The 12144-nt window shown below is 38.0% G+C and overlaps 1 protein-coding gene and 1 long non-coding RNA gene across 4 annotated transcripts in view; one reads left to right on the forward strand and one right to left on the reverse strand.

The window, feature by feature from the left end:
• LOC100543458 (desmoglein-4) overlaps positions 1 to 4819 on the forward strand; it is a 22117-nt gene extending 17298 nt beyond the window's left edge. Inside the window, exons 15-16 of the mRNA XM_085220943.1 lie at positions 1383 to 1591; positions 3848 to 4819. Of these exons, the coding sequence (XP_085077069.1) occupies positions 1383 to 1591; positions 3848 to 4819 (1181 nt within the window). The remainder of the gene's footprint in view (positions 1 to 1382; positions 1592 to 3847) is intronic.
• LOC109366780 (uncharacterized) overlaps positions 1 to 12144 on the reverse strand; it is a 15997-nt gene that overhangs the window by 3632 nt on the left and 221 nt on the right. Inside the window, exon 1 of one of the 3 annotated variants that reach the window (XR_014882474.1) lies at positions 26 to 1388. The exons of the other annotated variants lie outside the window; for them this stretch is intronic. This is a non-coding gene — a long non-coding RNA (uncharacterized LOC109366780). Of the gene's footprint in view, positions 1 to 25; positions 1389 to 12144 lie in introns of those variants that run through there. 3 annotated transcript variants of the gene reach the window in all.

A 12144-nucleotide genomic window follows, 5' to 3' on the forward strand; every position in this document is an offset into this window, starting at 1 on the left:
CAGTTGAAAAGTTTAAGATTTTCACCTGTGATTTACTTTATTTCCACTGTTCGGTATTGCTGTATTGCTGCAGTGTGAGCCTCAGGTTCAAATTCTACCAGCTGAGACCAAGATCAGATGAAAAAAAAGAAAAATAGAATTTGACCTATATTTCTTACTGTAAGCACAGCCAAGACTATTGCTTGCAATGGTTTCATATTATATTACACGGTAATATTTAAGATCACACTTTCATTGTTATCATATATGAAAAATTATGGAGAAGATATAATTCTCTGGGTATGTTGTGGTTTAACCCAGCAGGTGACTCAGCACCACACAGTCGTTCAACCAGTTTCTCCTTCCCAGTGGGATGGAGGAAAGAATTAAAAAAAAAAAAAGAAAAAGTAGAACTCATGGGTTGAGATAAACTATTGACTAAGATAAAGTAAAATAATTATGACTATATATATAACAATATATATAACAAGTGATACAAACATAATTGCTCATCACTCCTGACTGATGCCCAGATAGCCCTCTGAGCAGCAAAAGGGAAAGAGATAAACTCACATCCCCTTCAGAACTCTCCTTCCACATGATGTTATATAGTATGGAATATCACTTCGGCCAGTTTAAGTCAGCTAACCCGATTCCATCCCAGCTCCTTGGGCCCTTCACTGCATAGACCTTGGCTCTGTACAACACTGCTTAGCAACAACTATAAACATAAGCATTATCAACATTGTTTCTCTTCTAGAACCAAAACATAGCATCATACCAGATACTCTGAAGAAAATAATTCCATCCCAGCTGAAATTATGACAGTATGATTTTATAATTTAGTGTAAAGTTTATTTTCATTCTTCATTATTAACATCAGTTATGATCAACTCTTGTTCACTTGATTCCCCATTAATAATCTAACAACTAGAAAATGTGAAAGGATTTACAAAGCTATTTCTTTCAGTGACAATCACAGAATCATAAAATGGCAAGTTTTAGGCAAACCGACTTTAACTCGAGAGGGATTATATATATAGCTGTATATTTTTGCATAAATATCCATAAGCATTATCCTATTTGCTAACGCAAATCCCATGGTAGCATATACATACACCAGAGAGAGAAATCTCTCCAATTACACAAGTCAATCATTGATCTTTTAAAGCATGTATGCTCAGCCTCGCAAATAAAATCCAGGTTTTAGATGACTTCTAGTATGCACTTAATTTGTATTGCAGTTTCAATGTTTGGCACATTTTTGTAGAACTGTGTCTAAAATTAATCTAAAATGTCTTTAGATGATCAGTACTGTCATTATACTCCTTACAAAAACAACTGACAAATCCTGTGAAAAATTTCACACAGCACAGGAGGAATAACTTATTTTCTGTTTGCAGATATATATACAAATACATATGGAGGAGGAGGAGTAGTAGCATCTGGTGTGGAAGAAACGACAGGAGTTGGTTATGGCACTGGTACTGGTTACGGAACAGCTGGAGGAATTTCTGGAACTGGGGAAGCAAAAGGGTCAGTTGGAGGAACAATAAAAGAATATCGAGAAGGAGGGGTGAACATGGCCTTCCTGGACAACTACTTCTCTGAGGTAATGACATGGTCTTTTTTTTTGTGCTATATATGTGAGACTGTTGTTACACTATCCTCCAATAGTGAGACTGGAAACACAAAATTGTAGAATCACAGAAACACAGAATCATAGAAACATGGAGTCGTTTAGGTTGGAAAAGACCTTTAAGATCATCAAGTCCAATCATCAACCTAACACTACCAAGTCTACCACTAAACCATGTCCCTAAGAATCACATATACACGCCTCTTAAATACCTCCGGGGTTGGTGATTCCACCACTTCCATGGATAGCCCATTTCAATTTCTAACTATAAATAATTCCATTCTACTGAAACTTCCATGATACACTAAATCTAAAACCATGAAACTTCCATGAGAAGCTAATTGTATTAATAGGAAAAAAAAAAAAAAAAAAAAAAAAAAAAAGAGGATATTAATAATACTGCTTTGGAGTTGTTGGCATATGAGTCTTAGTTACTCAGTAGGATTCCTTTTTGTAAAATTGATGGATACATTGTGGCTATGGGCAAGTAATTAAATTATATAAACTTAATAAATGACCATCAAATCTATCAATTTTCCACCGTTTCCAGGTACAAATAGATATTTACAATGTGAAGTTGTTCTCAATTACTCCAGACATTGTTGAAGTTAGTAACTTTAACTCTTAGGGAACTGTAATTACTGGTTCACCTTCTTCCATATTTTTATTGCCATTTCTGCTCCCTAAAAGACTTGTGAACAGCATACGACACAAATATACTGCTTTGTAATCAGGAAAATATTAATTAGCCTTTATCTATGGAGTTTACATGATTAATGGGATATATTTTTTATGATTAGCATGTAATACATGTAAGACACAGTACTTTAATCACATATAAAACTCAAAATCATATTAAAAAAAATATGTAAGGATTAATTTCAAAATCTATGCAAGATTCAGTGGAGAAGATGAAATATCAGTCCTGAAGTCCTGATCACAGATTTCATAGAATCATAGAATCACCAAGGTTGGAAAAGATTTACAAGATCATCCAGTCCAACCATCCACCAAGCACCAGTGTTTCCTACTAAACCATGTCCCTCAGTACAACACTGTCATGTTCCTTGAACACCTCCAGGGACGGTGACACTACCATCTCCATGGGCTGCCCTTTCCAGTGCCTGACTACTCTCTTGGAGAAGTATTTCCTAACATCCAGCCTGAATCTCCCCTGGTGCAACTTAAGGCCATTCCTTCTAGTTTTATTGCAAGTTATATGGGAGAAGAGGCCAACTCCCACTTCAACACAACCTCCCTTCAGGTAGTTGTGGAGAGCAATAAGGTCATCCTTGAGCCTCCTCTTCTCCAGACTGAGCAATCACAGCTCTCTCAGCTGCTCCTTATAACATCTGTGCTCCAGCCCCCCCACCAGCTTTGTTGCCCTTCTCTGAAGATGCTCGAGGGCCTCAAAGTCTTTCTTGTAGTGGAAGACCCAAAACTGAGAACAGTACTCAAGGTGCAGCCTCTGATCTCTTCCCTGCTCCTGCTGGCAACACTATTTCTGATACAAGCCAGGATGCCATTGACCTTCTTACTCACCTGGGCACACTGCTGGCTCATATTCAGCTGAGCATCAACCAATACCCCCAGGGCATTTCCTCTGAACAGCTTTCCAGCCATTCTGCCCCAAGCCTGTAGCATTGCATGACGTTGTTGTAACCAAAATGCAGGACTCAGTACTTGGTCTTGTTGAACTTCATCTCATTGGCCTCAGCCCAGCTATCCAGCCTTTCCAGATTGCACTATAGGGCCTTCCCACCCCCAGGCAGATCACCATTTCCTCCCAACTCATCTGCAAACTTACTGAGTGCACTCAATGCCCTTATCCAAGTCATCAGTAAAGATATTGAACAGGACAAGACCCAATACCAGACTCCTGATTTCTCCAAGATTGTGATCTACACAGCTGGCCTAGGAAAACTATGTATTAATTTTCTGCTAGGATATACTTCTTTTTATATAAAAGTCTCAAGTCTCTGCAGTAACTGTTTTAATGAATTCTGAGATAGTAAGTGTTTGCAGAAACAAGAAGAAAGTATGAGTAGCATTTGGATAAAGCTTATTTCAAGGTCAAAACATTTTGATGATTTTTTTTTTTTTTTTTGTCCTGTGATGTTCTTTTTGAATCAGCTAGGCCCTACTGCAGTAGGGAAACCTCATTATGGTTTGAGCCATCATTGTTAAAAAACCTGACACTGTTTACTTTTCTGTTTTTGCAAACTACAGAAAGCATTTGTGTATGCAGATGAAGATGAAGGTCGGCCAGCAAATGACTGCCTATTAATATATGATCATGAAGGAATAGGTACTCCTGTTGGCTCTGTTGGTTGCTGCAGCTTTATTGGAGAAGATACAGATGAAACATACTTGGAAACTTTAGGACCAAAATTTAAGACTTTGGCAGAGATTTGTCTGGGCAAGGAGATTGAACCATTCCCTGACGCCAACCCACCTTGGCCAGGCATTAACGTCACCTTCCCCAACTCTGAATGTGACCTAAACCTCCCACCACCTGGAACCACAATCCTTGTCAACGGATCTGCACCTATGGCTCCCCCAGCCGGCACTACCACGGTTGTTACCGAAAACACCTATACATCTGCATCTACCGTACAGCCCCCACGGCCAATGCCTGATCCTTTGCTCCACGGCAATGTGACGGTGACAGAGACCTACGCCTCCGGTTCTCCCTCTCTTTGTGTTGACCCACTGCGTGCATCCAATGTTGTTGTAACAGAAAGGGTTGTTGGTCCTGCGTCTGCCTCTGATTTGCGTGGCATGTTAGATATCCCTGATCTTGCAGATGGGTCCAACGTAATCGTCACAGAAAGAGTCATTGCACCTAACTCCCGGCTCCCAGCATCTCTGAGCATTCCTGATTTGGTAGATGGGTCCAACGTGGTGGTGACAGAAAGGGTGTTCAGGCCTGCCTCTGGGATGCCAGGCAGCTTAATAAATATTCCCTCAGAGTTATCCAATGCCCACAATGTGGTGGTCACTGAGAGGGTAGTGTCAGGGTCTGGGATGAGCAACCTGGCAGGGGGAGGACTAGGAGGAGCCAGCCTGGGTGGACTGAGCAGCACGGGCCAAATGCTCAATGCTGACTGTCACCTTGGTCAGGCAATGGGCACAGCATCCCCTGGCACCTCCCGGAGAAGAGTGACAAAGTACAGCACCGTGCAATACTCAAGCCAGTAAGGCTCCTGACAGCGCACCTCCCCAGTGAAATCACCACGTACACCAATACCTATTAGCTGCCACTCACCAAGAATATTGTCATTATTTATAACTAGCACACAGCACTGAAATTACAGGGATTCCTCCTTCAGTAAGGATCTCAGAAGGATGCCCTGTTACAAAGTCAAAAACTTTGTCAGTGAAAGGAAAGTTGATGTTAGCTCTAAATTTTGCTCTCTCTCCACAGAGCTGTAAGCGTGTACAAACAGACACTAATGTTTTTGGAGAGATATCTGATTACTAAGCAGATCGGTGAGAGGGAATCTTTGCATGCATGCAGTACCAGCATGAATTAATGTAACATGGAAGAGTGTTAAAATACTATATTGCTAAGCGATCTCCCACAGTAAGCAGATTTAGGTTGATTGCTCCTTACTGACAAAATAGAAAAAGAAAGCAATTAATAATTAGTCAATACAAGACTAAATAAGCACTTTCAAATGTATCACTTTACTTTTCATGTAATTCCAGGTGCGCTGCAAAATGGCACTTTGAATCATTTCTCTTATCACCAGCAAAAGTTAAATGTAATGATCATATAAATGCAATACTTTTTCATAGCTTACGAAAGTTCTCAATGAAACTCACACTCTTTTATGACCTTCTATGTTGTAAATGCTCCTGGCCATGAGTGTGGCCAAGAATTTGCTGCAGCTGGAGCTGCAACATTGATGCTGTCAACAGAGAAATTGCTGGCTCATCTTTTCATGAATACCATTACAACTTTACTTAAATCTAGAAGGACTTTGGTGATAAACAGGAGCATTTAGTTGGATTTTTGTGCCAAACTATGACTACCATTTAAGTCTCCAACACAATGTTATTTTATGAGGACTATAACATAACATGCCAGTTCTCTTTTCAAAAACTGCCAAGAAAACGAAGTTATAAAAGCTTTGTGATGTGGGGAGGCAACAGCAAGTATTGTAATACTGATAGTGGTAGCTGAAGATCTTCATCAAAACGAAAAAAAAACCTTGGGAACAACATAAATTTGCATATATGCAATGTGGAGAATTATTATTTCATGTGTCAATGTATTTTGCATTGATATTTTGAAAATGTATTTGAATGTGTTAATTGAAAAAGTCTTTTTGATTCTATAATCTTAATTAAATCCGGCTTTTATTTTCCCACAAAAACAACTCTACTGGACTCTGTTATTCTAGTAATACCTTAACACACTTTACAACATGATCTGAAGGAGCAAAATACTGAAATATAGTATCTATCTCATTTTATTTCTGTATCATATGTATAGTAAGCATGGTGTATGCTACATCGCTTCAGTGTAAATACATCAGAGTTATATGGAGGGATTGGCTTGTTTTGCTAGATCACCAGATCAGTGCTTTTTCTCAAATTTTGCTACTCCAGCTTTGATGGACAGGTTAGTGAAAAGCTGAAGAGTTGTCTGTGAACTTCCCACTCAACAAAAGAAGAAATTTTCATATCCAGATTAACTCATCTCAGAACTGGGTGACAAGTTTCTGATTTCATTTCAGGAGCAAGCTATTTAAATGATGCTTTCAGAAATGCAACCAGATCTGCTCTCAAAGACAAGATGCAGAGTCAATGCTACAGCAATTTACACCAGTGCTCCTCAGGAGTCACTGCCAAATCCAAGGCTACCTTGAGAAAGGGATTTTCCAGAACTTCAAGCTTTTCCTGGAAGCAACTGAGCATGCCAAATGCTCTCTTCTTGGTATCTGAAGTAATGCTACTTACACTTCATCCTGTAGCTTTGATTATCACTAAAATTATGTTGATTTCAGTGGAATTATTCTCTTCTATATGTTCATAACTACTGCAAGAATGGTTTCTGGAAGTGTTCTTTAAGAAAGGAAAATAGTTACTAATATATAAAGCTGTATGTTTTTATATGTATGTCTCAAGATCAGGTATTACATACTAAAATTCACTAAAATGCTGAAAAGATCCATTTTGTTTCACTGAACACCTATTTGCATTAAAAAAAACCCACACAAGTATTTCCAAAATCAAGGGCACTCTGTACATTTAGAAAGCCTATGCAATATAGCCAAAGCCCATTAGAGATATTTTTAATGTAAAAAAAAATTTTTTTGTAAATATTTCCAAAATCATGATATTAAAATAAGAAATATATTTCCTAGCTGTGTTCCAAGGTTATAAATTCAGATTCCAGGAGCAGATGCTAAATCCTTTGTAGCTTCTTAACAGTAATGCTGTGTGAGGTTCGGATGTGCAAACTGACTCTGATTGCTTGCATGTTTAGTAGAATGGGGAAGAAAAAATAGCAAAAAAACTTTTCTTAAAGCACAACTTTTGGTAATGTAGTGGTTCTCTATTTACTAGCACTGTCTTTTCCCAACTTTTTAAAAGATTGTTAGATTATTATTTAATAAAAATTCTCAGAAAAAAAATCTTAGTTTTTTTTATATTTTCATGATTGGCAATGAAACAGCAATCACATAATCTCACAATGCATTTCTGAATCTTAATTTTTGTTGCTGCATATTTTTTACAGACCTTCTCACAACTTTTCTCAGTAAGACTTTGAAATGTTGAGATTACTACAAACTGTGGAACAACAGTGTATCAAAGATGTGAACAAATACACTGTTCATTAATATTCAGTGCAAATTCTTTTTCTAGCTTTATTACTAAAAAACAGTATATAGATTTATTCTCACTAACTGACAATAATTTTTCTTCTTTTTCTTTAACTACAGTTTAGAAGCCTGTTTGGTGACTGGCTTTAATCTTGTTGTTTAATAAAGAAACATGAATGGATATAATAGTGATCTCAATCCTGCTATAAGCCATTCAGCAAAATACTCCTAATAAAGTATCAGCAGAATGCCACACCAAGTCTGTAACTTCTTTACTTGGATGCAGGATCCTACAGTCTTCCAGAGGCTCACTGAGACCTTGGCAACACAAAAAGCATATGGCAGAGGAAGTGAATAGAGCTACAAGCTGGGGATCTCAATAGAACACTCTCTCAATCAAAACTCACAGCTTTGATTTTTTTTGCTCTACTCTGATTTTGTGGTAATAAATAACACATTCAAGCTGGCGTGAGCAGTATATTGTACTACTTGCAAGATGAAAAGACCACTAAATCTAAGCAAAAATCCAAAAGTGCCTACCATTTTGCTTGAATTAGTACAACTGCATAGTTCAAATGTTCCTTCCTACTGAGTAACCAAATGCATTTTCGTTCTACTTAAAGTATACAAGTAGTAGTGCAGTGTAATTGTGTTTTCATAAATAAAAATATTAGAGTTTTGCCTGTAAAAATTTCTGAATGACTCTGAAAAAATACAATAAATGATCATTTGAATCAAATTTTGAGTAACTGACTTGGGATTTTTTTTTCATCAATCAGTGGAAAACATAGTTTTCTTTAAAACTGAAGGTTTGTGCAGACAGTATTCACTTTAAGTTTTCTTTCAAGGAAAAAAAAAAGATTTAAAAAGTTGGGGTATCCCAAGGTAAAACTATTTCATGTGTCAAAATGGTTAAGATACTTTAAGTTTGCACAACAGAATTTTTTTCTCACATCCCACTGGAATTACAGTGCAACTTCCTCAAGTAATAATTCTCTGTATTGTTCTTTTCCATTAGATGGCCTTCCCTGTGATACTCATCTGTTCCTCATCTCTGAAATAGTGCTTCAGAAAATCTGTAGATCAAAGAGAAGAAAATGAAGAAACAACACTTGAACTGCAATGTTTGGGCAGCCCAAGCCCATGTAGACATCTGCCCAACTGAAAATGCAAGCAGAAACTATTGAAATGACAATTCATGCATTCTAGTCACAAGTCATAAATGAAGACCCAAACACAAGCTGCAGTAAAGAATCTGGACAAGGAATTACTTGAGGTGATGTCTTAACTTATAGTTTTATGTGTCAGAGCTCTATTTTCCCAGCTGAATAATAATGGATTTCCTGCCTAATGTCTCTTTTGCCCATCTGCACCCCCTGACTCTCCAAAAGAAAACAGAAAGATGAAGAAGGAGCTTAATTAATTGCAAAACGGTGAATATTATTATTCTTCCTCATTTTCAAATGCACTTAATTAATAATGTTCTTACTTTCTTGTTTTTTTTCTCCCTGATGTAGAAATACTAGGAAATGCTGAGGCAGTTTTCAGACATTAAATATAAATACTTATGGCAGTATATTGGCATGAAACAATTTTGTAATTTATTTCTCATTAATGAATTTTAAGCTGTTTCTTTACTGCCAAGGGAACAAAGAGTAATAAAAAGATCAAGCTTGTTCTTCTTTCAACTCCTCAAATAATATTTATCCAAACTGTAGAGGACTGTTTTGTTTAAGGACTGTATAAAAATAGGAACATAAAAATTGAAAGGCCAGCCCTGTCAGTCCACATGCATAGGTTTTAGTATTTGCTCATCTGGAAAACTCTGCTCTGAACACACCATCAAGTGAACCCACCATCATGGGTGTATGTGAGGTGATGTCCATGTGCAAGGTTAATCACACAATCGTAGGAATCCTCTGAATATCATTGAGCCCAATCCACTGCTAAAGGAGGTTCCCTAAACTGGGTTTCACAGGAAAGTAGGCAGGATTTGATTATCTCCTGAGAAAGACTCCACCCCTCTCCAGGCAGACTGTTCCAGTGTTCTGTCACTCTCAAAGTAAAGAATTTTTACCTCACGTTCATATGGACCTTCCTATGTTCTAATTTGCACCCATTACCTTTAGCTCTTTGCTGGGCACTACTGAAAAGAGCCCAGCCCCATCCACTTGATTTCTACAAGATCCCCTCACAGTCTTCTCTTATTTAGGCTGAAAAATCCCAGAATACCTTACCTCTCTCTCTTTTTTTTTTTTAATTTTCTGATCCTTATATATAAAGAGAGCAGAGAAAAATGATATGAGAAAGAACGGGCTTGATGAATTTAAAAGGGGGATGTTACAGAAAGAAAAAGTCCTCTTTGCTCTCTTTCCATATGAGCATTTGGTGAATTTCAGACTCTGAACTTTACTACAGTTGTATTTACAGATAACCGATTTCAGGTGAAATTAGTGTCAGTTTAGTGCACGTGACATCATAGAAGTTTCTTTTGCTCTAAATCTTTTCAGGTGGTCTTAGCTCTTTGCAGCTGGCATGAGCAGGGTTTTGTAGGGCTCTTTCTCCCTGAAGGGCTGTGAACTCAGGTTACTAATTCAGTGCAGGCACTTGAAAAGTATCAGCACTAAACAAGTCAGCCTGCAGTGCAGATAAACCAACAGTACAAATAAAAGTAGAGCCAGAGGTCAAAGCTATCCTCTCTGCTATACCATCATCACTGTAATTTAATGAGAGGTTTTCACACATAGATTGATGCTGTGATGATTCTAAGAATCTCAGTTAAATGTAGTGAAGACATATCCTAATGCATCAGCATCTCCTATCTTACTGATTTGACAGACGTGCACTCTCAAACAAGCCAGCTATGTGCTAAGACTATATTTTTCAGCAAAGTACTCTGATGATTTGTTGCACATCAACAAAACTTTCAGATTCCCTTTGTAAAGTAAAATGTGATGGAACCTTCTCTGTGAACACATCCACTTCCTTAAAAACTAGCAGCTACATTGCAGGATCTCCACTAGTTGACAAAATCTGCCAAAAAAATAGTTGAGTTTTTGTCCTCACACTTCCAAAGAAAGTCACCCTAAACACTGCTGATTTGCTTGATTTTCTTCTAATTGTCAGTCTAAACCTCAGATGAGTTAATATCTGGTTTCATGCCTATACTATTCTTTTAAAACAAAACTAAGACTTTATTTTTGCTAAGCCAAACACTTCTAATGTTACCTGATGAATTAGTGTAATGGTATACACAGTAAACTTAAAAGTATTAGCTCATGTATCTGAATCGTGACATGAGAAAAAAAAAGATACTGTCTTTTTCGTGACCAGGGAATGCCACATATCTATATCTACAGTTCTTGAAATCCTTCACGGTAGTGGTGCACTATAGCAGCTGACAGTGGATCTGATAAATAAGACAAGATGATATAGTTTCCATAGTGCAAGTGAAATTTTTCACAGCAGTCTTCTTCTCAACTATAGTTTGTAGTTACAGATTTATAGCTCTTATTAATGTTCGTGGACTTAAAAAAGAAAAAAAAGGCTAATATTTCTACCAGCTGCACAGGAGGATCTTGAGCAATAGCTTGTACCTGCCCGAACGCTGTCTGTTATGTAAGTTTTCCCACAAAGATAAGTCACAGTGCCCTGAAAAACAAGGTACATAGGCACCCCTAGAGCAGGCTGGGTTGCTACGCAGCTGGGAAACAACAGGAGAGTTGTTCTGCCACTCCTTGTTTTACATACATAAAAGGCCTTGTATTTCAGCGCTGTCAGGCAGTAACAAAATGCCCGTGATAAAGGCAGGAATCTGGTGCATGCTGTTACAGCCCAGCCAGACTTACAGCTCAGCAGGATTACTCACTGCCGCAGCTGCCGCACCTGGTGGGTTCCGCAGCCTGGCTGTTAGGAAAGGAGAAGAAAACTATAAAACTGAAGAAAGGGAAAGTTTATTTCTAATGATTACAAGGCAATGAACAGCATAATTTTTTGTGTAGAGTGTGGCAGAATGCAGGGAGAGTCAGAATCAGGGTTATTGCACACAGGAAAACAATGGCTCCATTCTGAGAGTGTGAAATATTTACTCAAAGCACCAAACCCTGGAGTTAATGTACTTCTGTATTATTTTATTCTACTTTTATTTTTCCCACCAAGGGCCCTGGTCATGCAAGCACATAGGAGATGGGAGCTATCATGGATGGGACTACTGATGCCAAGAGCCACTAGAGCTTTGGGATACTTCTCTGCAACATGTACATTTTTTCACAGAATCTACAACATCCTTAACATATGCCCCATCTTTGGAGGCACTCAAGGCCAGGCTGGATGGGCCTTGGGCAGCTTGATCTGGTGGGTGGCAGCCCTGCCCACAGTAGTAGGGTGGACTGGATGAGCTTTGAGGTTCCTTCTAACTGAAGCCTTTCTACTACTCTATGATTCTATGGTATTTTGAATAACTAAATATAATTTTGATGCATTTAAGTGGAGCCTTGATGCACTACTTTCTTCTGGTATCTTTTTTACAGCTGAGTGGAAGTTGGGGCTCCTATCCAGTAAAGAATCTTTAAACAATGCAGAAAAGTTTCAGGAAATAGTTTCAAACATTGGGAAATATTTTCATAGTTCAACATGAATCACGATGAGATTTAAACATTTATTTGCTGAGGATATACGCTGGATTTTCCATCT

This window comes from Meleagris gallopavo, chromosome 3 (assembly GCF_905368555.1).
Source record: "Meleagris gallopavo chromosome 3, MGAL_WU_HG_1.1, whole genome shotgun sequence".
NCBI classification, from domain to species: Eukaryota; Metazoa; Chordata; class Aves; order Galliformes; family Phasianidae; genus Meleagris; species Meleagris gallopavo.